The sequence below is a fragment of the Jaculus jaculus genome, chromosome 12, assembly GCF_020740685.1.
Source record: "Jaculus jaculus isolate mJacJac1 chromosome 12, mJacJac1.mat.Y.cur, whole genome shotgun sequence".
NCBI classification, from domain to species: domain Eukaryota; kingdom Metazoa; phylum Chordata; class Mammalia; order Rodentia; family Dipodidae; genus Jaculus; species Jaculus jaculus.
Window position 1 is genome coordinate 16,737,920 of NC_059113.1, and position 13,313 is coordinate 16,751,232.

At 46.2% G+C, this 13,313-nt stretch overlaps 1 protein-coding gene across 1 annotated transcript in view; it reads left to right on the plus strand.

Moving 5' to 3' along the window:
* The window catches only part of Bnip3l (BCL2 interacting protein 3 like), a 31,148-nt gene extending 21,933 nt beyond the window's left edge, over positions 1-9,215 (plus strand). Inside the window, exons 4-6 of the mRNA XM_004665830.2 lie at positions 3,246-3,349; positions 3,498-3,647; positions 6,632-9,215. Coding sequence (XP_004665887.1) covers positions 3,246-3,349; positions 3,498-3,647; positions 6,632-6,680 — 303 coding nt within the window. The 3' untranslated portion in view covers positions 6,681-9,215. The remainder of the gene's footprint in view (positions 1-3,245; positions 3,350-3,497; positions 3,648-6,631) is intronic.
* Positions 9,216-13,313: the final 4,098 nt, after the last annotated feature.

The following is a 13,313-nucleotide window of genomic DNA, read 5'->3' on the forward strand; positions in this document are numbered from 1 at the left end:
TCAACTTAGACCTCAATCAATGAGTAAAGTTAGTGAGCTGTGGAGGATGCTAGGCAGCGCTGACCTCTAGTAGGGCCAAGTGCAGCTCCATGGCAAGGCCCTTGCCTGGCATCTGTGAGGGATTCTCCAGCACTGCCAGAACCCAAAGGAAATGACCTGCAGGGTGCTGGAGAGTCCCATTCTGTGTGCACACCAACTGTTCTCTTTGTAACTTGTAACAGTTGATTGATTGTGATTTGGGATGATTCCAGTCGCTCTGAAGAGCCAACGCAGGGTTCTGAGTAATCCGGAAGCCCTGGGGAAGCTCTGTGCTGCATTGTGTCATTAGGTGGAATGTGCCAAGTTCAGCATAACTAGATAAGAATGATACTGCAAACATCTACAGGGACTCTGTTCTGATTTGGTAGTAAAAGGAACTGAGTGTGTGGGTCCGGTTAGACTTCCAGCTGTGTCACCTAGAGGAACTCCTGTGAACATGCCCAACTTTGTTTCCCAGCTTTTTCTATTGCACAGAATGAAAGCACTGGTCAGTGACTTAGTCATAGTCATTCAAAAATCACAGCCCTTCAGTGGAGGCCCTGGCTCAGTCCTTGCACTGCAGAAGGAAAAACAGATGAGTACTGTGTAGCTTTGAGGCTCCTTTGGTTTGGAGTCATAGCCACACATTTAGTACTAAATAAATAATGCCATGTCAATTTTAGAACTCCTCATTCTTTTGAGCACTATTTAAAAAGCTTTTGGGCTGGGGGGATGGCTTAGCAGCCAAGGCACTAGCCTGCAAAGCCAAAGAACCCAGGTTTGATTCCCCAGGGCCCATGTAAGCCAGATGCACAAGGTGGCACATGCTTCTGGAGTTTGTTTGCAGCAACTGAAAGCCCTGGTGTACCCATTCTTTCTTTATCTGCATTTTTTTTCTCTCTCAAATAAATAAATACAATTTTTTTTTTTTTAAAGAGCTTTCAGCTGGGCATGATGGCACACACCTTTAGTCCCAGCACTCAGGAGATTGAAGTAGGAGGATGGCTGTGAGTTCAAGGGCAGCCTGAGACTACAGAGTGAGCTCCAGGTCAGCTGGGGCTAGTGTGAGACCATGCCTCAAAGCAACAAAACACAACAGAGGGAGAGGCAGAGGCAGAGAAAGAGGAGCTTGCTAGACATGTTATTGGAGGACTGTAATCCAAGCACTCTGGAAGCTGAGGCAGAAGGATGGCTGCAAATCCAAAGTCAGCCTGGGCAACAGAATGAAATACTGTCTCAAGAAACAAAACAGGGCTATAAAGATTGCTCACTGGTTAAAGGTACTTGTTTGCAAAACCTGCCAGCCCAGGTCCAGTTACGCAGCCACCCACATAAAGTCTGACACAAAAAGTGGCATAAGCACCTGTTGCAGTCAGGTTCATGTGCTGGTAGACATCACCCAGCCAAGAGCGGCTTGTGGGGAAAAAGGATTTATTTTGGCTTACAGGCTTGAGGGGGAAGCTCCATGATGGCAGGGGAAAATGATGGCATGAGCAGAGGGTGGACATCACCCCCTGGCCAACATAAGGTGGACAGCAGCAACAGGAGAGTGTGCCAAACACTGGCAAGGGGAAGCTGGCTGTAACACCCATAAGCCCGCCCCCAACCATACACTCCTCCAGGAGGCGTTAATTCCCAAGTTTTCATCAGCTGGGAACCTAGCATTCAGAACACCTAAGTTTATAGGGGACACCTGAATCAAACCACCACAGCACCTAACATTCCATTTACAGTAGCAAGAGATCCTGGCATGCCCATACACACTCATACATACATGTGCAAATTGAGAGACCGTGGGGGTGATGGGGAGTGGAGAGATGGCTTAGTCAGTGAAGGGCTAGCCTGTAAGTGTGAGGACCTGAGTTCAGATCCCAGCACTTAGGTAAAAGCTGAAGATGGTGACACGCTTTTAGTTCTGGTGCTAGGAAGGCAGAAACAGAAGGATGTCCAGGACTTGTCTAACTCAGTTGTAGAGCCCCGAGTTCATGGAGCTCATGTCCCAAAGAAAGAAGGTGGCAAGCCATCGAGGAAGACGCCCAACACTGACCTCTGTCTTCCACCCCCCCCACACACACACACGAACATGCACACACAAGCCAAGGTTTCTGGAAATACTGTTCTTGGCTTGAAAGTTTAGATTATTACTAGCAATAAAAAGAATTTCTTTTTCATTAATTTGACATGGTACATGTTAAATTCTGACTCAGTTCAAAATAATTATTTTTAAAAAGTTATGGCTAATGTAGTTTCAAAACCTTGGGAAATGTTTGGATAATATATATATACAGAGAGCAAAACCAGAGGACATTAGAGACAGCTTGCCTGGATTTGAACTCTGGCCCTGATACAAGTTGTCAAATGTTGAGCAAGTTCCCTAAGTTCTGTCCTAGTTTCCTCATGTGTGAAATGAGATTTCAACAGTTTCTGTTTTGTAGGGCTGCTGCTAGGTAAAAGGTATATATGTGAAGTGTTCAGAGTGGTGTTTGTGTCTTTTGAAATCCTCAGCAATACTGTGAGTTATTTTATTATCGCAGCCCCCACTTCTCACCATTCTATTTAGGTTAGTTAGGAAAATTTATACAGTATATTTACATATATAAATAAATGTGTGTGTGTGTGTGTGTGTGTGTGTGTGTGTGTGTGTGTATGTGTATTATTTTGGTTTTCCAAGGTAGGGTGTCACTGTAGCTCAGGTTGACCTGGAATTCACTATGTAGTCTCAGGATGGCCTCAAACTCTCCGAGATCCTCCTACCTCTGCCTCTTGAGTACTGGGATTAAAGGCATGTGCCACCACACCCAGCTATATATTGGGTTTTATAAGGTAGGGTCTTGTTCCAGCCCAGGCTGACCTGGAATTCACTATGTCGTCTCAGGGTGGCCTTGAACTCACAGCAGTCCTCTTACCTCTGCCTCCCGAGTACGAGGCCACCCTGAGATGACATAGTGAATTCCAGGTCAGCCTGAGCTAGAGTGAAACCCTACCTTGAAACACAAACAAACAAAGAGGACTCGGGATATCTGGGCCTGGTGGCTGGCTCATGCCTTCAAGAGGCAGAAGTAGGGGGATCACTGAGTTTGGGGCTACCCTGAGACTACAGTGAGTTCCAGGTCAGCCTTAGCTAGCTAGAGTGAGACCCTATTTTAAAAAAAGAGAGAGGCAGGCCTCAGTGTTCCTTTAGCTCCTCTTGCCTCTCGTGGTGTTCAAGTCTGAGTTCTTCTTTTCAGTCTGAAGAAGAGGTTGGAGAAGGTGACAAGGAAGCCGAGACTTTGAAGAAAAGTGCAGACTGGGTTTCTGACTGGTCCAGTCGGCCTGAGAACATTCCACCCAAGTAAGTCCTCCCAAGGTTCTTTGCAGTGGGCCCTACCTCTGTTTTAGGAGTGTGTGCCCCAGTGGGGTGTGGGGGCAGGGGTCTGTTGTGATCCCCAGAATATTTCCAGCAATGTGGGCCTGACACATGCCTGTAAACTTCCTTCTAGAGAGTTCCACTTCAGGCATCCAAAGCGGGCTGTGTCTCTGAGCATGCGGAAAAGTGGAGCCATGAAGAAAGGGGGCATTTTCTCTGCAGAGTTTTTGAAGGTGTTCATTCCGTCTCTCTTCCTTTCTCATGTTTTGGCTTTAGGGCTAGGGTGAGTATATTTAAACTCCTTCCTTGTACTTTTTTTCAGATGTTGTAAACTCAGTCTGTGTGGCTTGGCTTGTACTGCTTAAGAACAAATGAGCTTAAGAAATGGTTAAACTTGGTACATGACTGAATAATATGGTTTTTATTTGAAAGTAAGATGTCCAGGCTGGAGAGATGACTCAGTGTTTAAGGTACTAAGAGAGGATGGGCACACCAGGGGCCTCTAGCCACTGCAAACGAACTCCAGATGCCTGTGCCACCTGTTCATCTGGCTTTATGTGGGTACTGGGGAATCAAACCTGGGTCCTTTGACTTTGCCACCAAGTGCCTTAACCATCCTTCCAGCCCATAAATAAAAATACTTTTTAAAAAAATGAAGCGTGGGGGAGGGAGGGGATTACCATGGGATTTTTTTTTTTATAATCATGGAAAATGCTAATAAAAATTAAAAACAAAATGAAAAGAGCTGGGTGTGGTGGTACATACCTTTTATCCCGGCACTCAGGAAGTAGAGGTAGGAGGATCTCCGAGAGACCCTGCCTTGAAGAACCAAAGAAAAGGAAAAAAAAAAGTGTTCTAAAGCAGAAGAGGAAACGTGCTTATATTAATTTTCTGGGTATTGATTTTTAAGTAGACTTCTGTGATTTATTTTTCCTTTTAAACTTTAATTATTTATTTGAGAGAGAGAACAGAGAAAGAGGCAGATAGAGAGAGTAGAGCCAGGCATGGTGGCACATGCCTTTAATCCTGCCACTCAGGAGGTAGAGGTAGGAGGATCGCCATGAGTTCAAGGCTACCCTGAGACTACATAGTGAATTCTAGGTCATCCTGGGCTACAGTGAGACTCTACCTCGAAAAAGAAAAGAGAAAAAAAAAGAGTAGGCATGCCAGCGCCTCTAACCATTGCAAATGAACTCCAGATGTATGAGCCACTTTGTTCATCTGGCTTTATATGGGTACTAGGGAGTGGAACCTGGGATCCTTTGGCTTTGCAGGCAAGTGCCTTATCTGCTAAGCCATCTCTCCAGCCCAGCATTAGCTAAATTTTAAACAACACAAAATTCAAAAGGGAGAGGCTGGAGAGATGGCCTAGTGGTTAAGGCTTTTGCCTGCAAAGCTAAAGAATCCAGGTTAGAGTCCCACATAAGCCAGATGCACAAGGGGGTACGTGCATCTGGAGTTTGTTTGCAGCTGCTAGAGGCCCTAGCATGCCCATTCTCTGTCTCTCTCTCCCCCTCTCTCCCTGCCTGTTTCTCTCTCTCTCAAACAAATAAATAAAATAGAACGGTGTGGAAGAGATGCCTTTCCTAAAAAAAAAAAAAAAGAAAATTCAACTAATCTTGAGTAATATATAAAATAATTTTTCACATGTAAACTTGGGAATAAACACAAAATGTTTTATTCCTCAGATTACAAAATATGCCATCATGATTGATAATTCTTTTTTTTTTTTCCCCTTTGGATTGAATGACTTTTTTTAGTGGGGAAGGGTTGAGGTAGGGTCTCACTCTAGCCCAGGCTGACCTGGAGTTTACTCTGTAGTCCCAGGCTGGCCTCAAACTCATAGTGATCCTCCTACCTTTACCTCCCAAGTGCTGGGATTAAAGACCTACACAACCACGCACCCAGCTTGAATGACTTTAAATATATATATCGTTTTTTTAAGGCAAGCCCAACATACTGGCCTTTTTTTTTTTTTTAATTCAAGAGAGCGAGAAAGAGAGGGAAAAATTGGCACACCAGGGCCTCCAGCCCCTACAGTTGAACTCCAGATGCGTGTACTACCTTGTATGCATATACAGCCCCGTGCACTTGTGTCACCTTGTGCATCTGGCTTACGTGGGGCCTGGAGAGTTGAACGTGAGTCCTTAGCCTTTGCAGGCATGGGCCATAATCGCTAAGCCATCTATCCAGCCCGATGTGTATGTATGTGGTCTTCCCAGTAAGGTGCTGAGCCTCGCTAGCGGAGGGGTTGTCCACTCTCCTGTGAGGGGACGTTGCACCTGTCCACTCTGTCTCTCCTAGTCACATGATCTGCTTTGTTTGTTGTTGAGGTAGGGTCTCCCTCTGCTTCAGGCTGACCTGGAATTCTCTATGTAGTCTCAGGGTGGCCTCGAACTCACAGCAGTCCTACCTCTGCCTCCCAAGTGCTGGGATCCAAAGCATGCACCACCACAGCCAGCTTGAATGATGATCTGCTTTTGCAAAGGCGGTGACAGTATTCACAATGGTCCAGTGGGCAGTACCCATGAAGGAAGGGAGGTGTGGACCCTGTGGGTCCAGGGGAAACTGAATGTGGTGCTGGTTGCGTAGTTACTCGAGAGTTACTCTCGAGAGTTCACATGTGGTTGCTTCGCAGTACTTCCTTTGTGTGCATCTTCACACCGTTTGTGTTGCTTCAGTTAGGCTTCACTATTTTTACGGTGAAGATGAATATAAAAAAGGGGGGCTTACAAATCAGTTTCTTTTCATTGCATTGGGGGTGGTGCTACTTTCCCCTCTTGCTTTTGCTATTGAAGGGATCAGGTACTTGCTTGACATGGAAAACTGATCACAGGCCCCTAATAGTTACTAGTAAGAGCCATCTTAAAAACCCTGTACCAGGTGCTCAGGTCATCTGCATATGCCTGCATATCTGTAGCTGAAATAGCAAATGAGCTTTTTTTCTAAAACGCAGCAGCCTAGGAGGGGCTCCCTGTGCTGCTCTCGGTGAAGGGCCTCTTCTCGCTTGGCTTTCTCTCTCACTCCTCCTGCTTTGTCAGGCCTAACGCAGCGAGGAACCATTGGCTGCGTGATTGCCTGGCAGGTCCAAGGCCCAGGGTTCAAGGGGAAAGGAGAGTGGTGGCTTGAGGTGTCAGGGGCTGTGCAGCTAAGCTGTCACACCTCTGCCGTGACTGAGGCTCTGAGTTCTGAGCAGGAGCAGCCTGTGGAGCAGCTGGTGTGAACTGTGGGAACACACGAGACATGACGCCCTCTGCTTCCTTTCAGCATCTATATTGGAAAACGACTGAGCACACCTTCTGCCAGCACCTACTGAGGGGAGGAAACGCCCTGGACATGCGCGTGGCCTGTGAAGTGGTGTATTGTAGTTTCTTTGAACTTGAGACCATTGTAAGCATGACCCAACCTGCCACTCTATTTTTACATATCCAGTTCCAGTAACTCTCAAATCCAGTATTTTATTCAAACTCTGATGAGGCATTTTACTTACCTTGTTCTCTTTTTGGCCTGTAAGAAACTTTAGAATTTCCTAACAAAGTTTACTGTTTAGAAATTCGCAAGGGCTTCTTTTCCGCGAACGCCACCAGCAGATTATCACTTGTCACCAGGGCTCTCGTCTCCTCTTAGCAGCACCAGAACCAGACCTGATGGTCCGTTGGGAGCCGCGCAGCCACCAGCTCTCGCTGTGAGCTCAGGGCAGTGCGTCTCACAACAGCTTTGTCGTTTGCTTTTCAAGACAAAAACAAGCACCCTAGGCTTGAATTTATAGTTATTAAAAGAAAACAAAAACAGACAAAGGAAAACTCAAGAAAAAAATAACATCCTGGGCAATAAAAAATTCTTGTAAACAAGCTTTTGAGGCACTTTTTTTCCTAAGCCTCCTGATAGCGCCTTTAATTTGTAGGAGGCAGTCTGTTCAATGATAGTGGGAAACAGAAGAACTAAAATTCACCTGTTATCATTTCTGTAGTAGAGAATCTTTATTTCTGGTGAGGGGCGTCTCAGGCCTAGACATACATGACATTGCTTTTTAGATTCTTGTGTGTTTGGGATTTTCATGTTACCTGCATGTGAAGTTGTCATGACTTTAATTTTTTTTTTTTTTTAAGTTTCTTTCACTTTTCTGAGACTTTGGAAGGAGTCCATTTCATGGTGTTAATACAGGCTTCTTGTTTTCGGAAGCTTTGCTTATACTTGGAAGCTTTTAAATTCTGAAGAAGTTGCTTTGGCGTTAGCCCAAGCCCACATGTAACTTCGGGAAACAGACTTGGGTTGTGAGGACACTTGACAGTTCTGGAAAGATGCCATCCACTCCCTTCTGACCCTTGGCTTCCTGGCAGTCACCGCGCGCCCTGTGATCTCGCGGGCACTGGTGATTCTCTCACGTAGCCCTCTTTGCAGTTCTGTTCAACTTTTGACGTTCCAGAACACTCAGCAAATTCCTCCAGTGACAGACTTTCCTTTTTGTTTGTTTCTCAAATGTGAAGCTTTAGGACCAAATTGTTAGAGAGCATCGGGATTGCAGATACACTGCAAGTAGATTTTGTTGGATTTTGGACTGTGCAGTACCAGCACGCCTGAAAGACTCTGCTTTGTGTTTTCTACATAAATAATTACTGTTTGTAATAGAGACGTTGTTCTCGGGGCTTAGAGCGCATTGTGAATTTTGAAGCTAGCCATCCATAAAGTGCACCGGGTTGACTTGAATAAAACACCATGACAACCCGGATGCCACTTTGCAGCAGCTAACTCTTCTCTCTCACATAAGGTGTGTTGTAGTGGACAGAAGCACAGAGGAGTAAAAAATAAATTTTCTATCATTTTTCAAGAACATAGCTGTCTCTTTGAAAATAATAATATATCCAAACTAGTTTTGTCAGTTCCTTTTCTTTCCAACATTTGATGCCTGAATAATTGTGGATGTCTTCTATACTATCTCTGTCTTAACCCTTACGCCTGGTAACACTTGATTTGCCTTCTTGCCTATTTATTTCAAGTGTTTGCATTTGAATTTCTTTAGGAAGAAAGTAAATCTGATGGCCTGCTGGTTTTGCAAAGCCTGAGTAAGGGCTGGCGGAGCAGGGCTGCCTGCGCGTGCAATCTGCGTTCCGGCAGGCTCCCCGGGGAGGAGGGTCTGAGTCAACTTCAAATACAAGCACCTTTTTACAGGCACTGCCTTCTTTCTTAGTTCAGTAGCAATCCTATCAGCAGTACCATTGAACTTCAAAAATATTTATGATTTTTTAACATTACAAATAAGATTAGTTTTTCCATTTTCTGATTATCAGAGTGTAGAATATTAATGGCAGCGTTGAGCACATTGTCAGGTGGAGCTTACACGGTGAGCTCGTGCAGGACTCACTCACTAGTAGCCAGCCTAACGTATGGGGCACAGGTTGCTGCGTCTACCCAGACTTCTGTTGAATGGAAACAGATTGTTTGATCGTAAAGCAGAAATCAACAGTTAGCGGTTGAAAATTTAAGATTAATGTTTAAAAAGCTTTACACCTGTTTACAATGTGGTGATGGAAAGGTAGGCTTTATTATTCTTATGTCTGAAGAAAACTGGCTCAACTATTTATAAATAAAAATCAAGAGGGAAACTGCACAAACTTGCACTTGGAAAGTGCACCATATCACCTTGACTGCGGTAAAAAATGAAAACAGAGGACTTAGCCAGTGAGACGACCTTCTGAAGGAGCCAGTGTTGAAGTGATTGGAATTCACTGAGCCAAAGTGATTGTGCGTTCTTCATCTGCTTAGTTAGCACTTTGTGTCATTATGTAAGTTTACAGTACATGTATAACTTGTAGCTATAAACATTCTGTGCCATTAAAGCTCTCACAAAACATTTTCTGGCCGTGTATCATTTATATGCCACATGTATTGCCTAGAACTTAGAGGTGACAAGCCTTCCTGTGTCCACACAAAGCCTTCCATTGGTAGAGCTCCCCACTATCAGAGGACCTAACTGTGCACAAGAGGGCAGGGCGCTGCCCTGTGACGTGTGGAGCGTGTGTGTGCAGGACTGTCTGAGTCCAGATCCCCGTTGGGCGTGGCCATGAGTGCCTGAAACCCGTCTTGCAGGGGCGCAGAGACCTGAGAATCTTTGGAGCCCTTCATGCTCCGGAATTAGTTAAAAGAGACTTCTGGCTCCAAATAAGACCTGTGTAAGATTGATGGAGCAGGACACTCGGTGACCCACTCCTGCCACTGCAGGCAAGTGTTTGGGCCCTGCAAGGCTACATACAGGTGCATATAACACACACAACACACACACAAGCAAAAAGTAAAAATGTGAGAGAAGGGCTTAATTTCTATGCTAACAACAGCATACAGTTGTATCTAAGGAACTTGGGCAATTCTGGAGTTTGGTGTCTGAGTTCCTGGGCCCAGTCCATCCAGGAGACCAAGGGCTGCTGCACTGGCCACTCTCTGTTCCCACCTTCCACTGCCCAATTCCTGCTCCCAGAGTGCTTTGCCAAGTTATTCTGAGAGCTGCTAACCAGGCACAATAACTCTTCCAGCACTGTCGCCCAAGACCCTTGTCTCAGAGTAGAGTTAAAACTCCCTCAAGTGGCTGCTGGGCCTTTCACCTCCATCCTGGTTACCCATCGGCCCTCCCTCCCTACCGCTCTTGGCCCTCACAAATGCCACCTCCCCTGCCCAGGGTGGTCCATCCCTGCCCCACCTTCATTCCCCAGGCTCGGCTCAGCTGGCCTCTCGTTCCGGGCTGGGGCAGCTGCTGTTGTGTCTCCCAGCCGCGAAGCTGCTTCACAGACTGGTTTCCTCTGGTAAGTGCCTCAAACATTCTATTTCCTACTGATTTCCACCATTCAGTATTGTCGCCTTATACTTGCTAAATGTAGGTATTGAAAATTACTAAATTTTGAACCGGGTGTGTTGGGGCAGGCCTTTAATCCCAGCACTCAGGAGGCTGAGGTTGGAGGGTTGCAGTGAGTTGAGGCCAGTCTGGGGCTATGGGTAAGTTGCAGGTCAGCCAGAAACTGACACCCTGCCTTAAGTAAAATTGAAAGCAAATAATCAAATTTTATTTTCAACACCAAAATAAAAACATTTTCAAGCTAGCATTACTGGAGTTAGCTGAGGTAGAGTAGCAAGCTATAAGATTTTGAGGTAACCCAGGAATCAGAAATAGTTGATCCCTAAGGCAAGTTGCATAGTTTAGCATTAAATTTTAAATTTTTCCATATTTAGAGAAATGTGAGAGACTGAGAGATGATTCATTCAAGTGTGTGGGACCCTGAATCTACAGTGACAGGATGAAGTGATGGGTTAAGATTCCAGTAACGCCAGACCTGGTGGCACACGCCTGTAATCCCAGCACTGGGGAGGCACAGGTGGGAGGATTGCCGTGAGTTCGAGGCCACCCTGAGACTACATAGCGAATTCCAGGTCAGCCTGGACTAGAGCAAGACTCTACCTATAAAAACAAAAACAAAAACAAACAAAAAAAAGATTCTGATAAAGCCTCTAACATTCTCTTTGCAAGGAAGATACCCTGGCAGGCCCATTCTCTCTCTCTCTCCTCTTTCTCTGTTGCTCTCAAATAAATAAAATAAAATAAAAATATTTTTATTAGAGAGAATGGGCCTGCGAGGGCCTCTGGCCAGTGCAAACACACTCCAGATGCATGTGCCACCGTGTGCATCTGGCTTTCATGAGATTTGGGGAATCGAACCTGGGTCCTTAGGCTTCAAAGGCAGGTGCCTTAACCACTAATCCATCTCTCCAGCCCTAGACTAGTGATTTTTGCTTTGGTAATAGGAGTGGATAATAACTGCAGAGCTGACTGGCATGACATTACCTGTGGGACTGGGCTGTCACTCCCTGGGACCTTAGCCCCTCTCCCCCATAAGCATGAGGCTGTGATTAGAATTTTGGCCTGAACTGAGTTTGGACTAGTACCCAGCCTCAGAGGAAGGTATGGAGGGTTGCACATCTGTCAGCTGCCTTCCCAACAGGGCATCCCCATTGCCTTTTGAGAGACGCCATCTGCTGAGGACTGTTTCCTCACTGAGCATTGAGGTACTCTTGGTTAATAGTTAACAGCAGACATGGGTGGCTGCGCAGATGGAGGATCTGGGGCCCAGTGCAGTTCACTGACTCACTGTGTTAGTTGCTTTGCACAGCTGTCACCAAAACTCCTGAGAGAATAGCGTAAAGGAGGAAAGAACATTTGGCTCACAGTTTGAGGGTCCAGCCCACAGACACTTGGCCCTGTGGGGCTTGGGCAGATTATCAAGGGGGCAGGAGTGTGAGGCAGCGAAGCTTCGCACTTCATGCTGGGCATGCACAGGCAGAGGTGGGTGCTGACTGTAAGCCAGGCACCAGCTGGGAGCGCTTCCTTTGGTTCTTGGAACACCCACTTGAGACCATTACTCTTTGGGGTTTGCACAAGTTTAGTGGACTGTTTGTGAGCCAGCTGTATCTGTAACTGAACTCCAGATGTATGTGTCACTTTGTGTATCTGGCTTTACATGGGTACTAGGGAATCAAACCCAGGCCATCAGACTTTGCAAGCAAGCATCTTTAGCCACTGAGACTTTTTAAAATTAATTCTATGTGAGAGTAAAGATTCTTCATATCACACAAGCAAGTCTGACTCCTGTGTCATACATCCTATTACCCAGTGTAGGTTCATGTACTCCACACAGGAGCCAGCCATGACAAGGGACTGCATGGTACCAGGCTTAGGGCTTTTGTGACTGGGATGCACACGCCAGCCTAGCGAAGACTGCTGCAAGCTGAGTGAAGCTCTGATGGCCATAGAGCAGCTGGAAGCAGTTGAACGCCAGGTGCTCCGTTTCCACATCCGCTCCCAGGACCTCACTCTGCAGCCCCAGGTGTGCTTCCAATGCACCCTTGAAACACCTGCCATCGCTGCAACCACCCCCAGGACAGGAGTGACTTTCCCAATCCGTTGCGCCCTGCCTGCTGCAAGAGAGGCCGGGAAAGAAGAGTGGAGGACTTTTGCCCACCCTTGCCCTCAGGACATGTGGCGTGATGATTCTTCCAGCATAGAACGGAGTCTGCTTAGCTGGTGCATGACCCTGGCATCAGTCCCTAGTAACAGCTTCTTCCCCGCCCCAGAAAAAAGAGGCGGGGTGGGGGCATTTAAATGTTGAGTCATCAAAAACAAAGATCCATGTGACTTCCATGACTAGACCATTAGACCTGGACTTCTGTCTTAACAGGAAATAAGTAGCTGCAAAAATGACGAGGACACATGTTAATGACAAAGAAGAGAGAGGACCTGTAACATGGGAACGTGGCTGAACATGAGGTCCCACAGGGTGCGCTCTTGAAGACTCGCAGCCGCCACAGCTGGGAAGCCCTTCACTGCCAGGAGAAGCGGGCAGAGAGCCCGCTAGGCAGCTTACGGGCTTGTCATCAAGCAGGTAGCCGAAAGATGGCTCGGTGAGAGCCGGAAAGTGACACCAGAGGCGGTAGCCCCTGAAGGCCACGTTAGTGACGGGCTGTATTTCACAAGTGGGGGAGGCCACACATGGTGGCACAGGCCTTAAATCCCAGCACTCAGGAGGCAGAGGTAGGTGGATTGCCATGAGTTCAAGGCCACCCTGAAACTACATAGTGAATTCTAGGTCATCCTGGGCTACAGTGAGACCCTACCTTGAAAAAACCAAAAAAAAAAAAAAAAACCCAAAAAGTATGGGGAGAGCTGGCCATGGTGGTGCACATCTTTAATCCCAGCATTCGGGGTTGAGATTTCGCTTGAGTCCGTGAGTAGAGAAAGGGTCAGCCTTAACAAAATAGACCCCAACTCAAAAAATGAATAAAATCTAAAGAGAGGACTAGACACAGCCTTAGTCAGTGGTAGTTTTGTATGTTTATACTATTTACCTGAAAAAAAAAACTTGTTAAAAAGGGGAGGGGACAGACAAAAATATGTATATTAATTAGACCA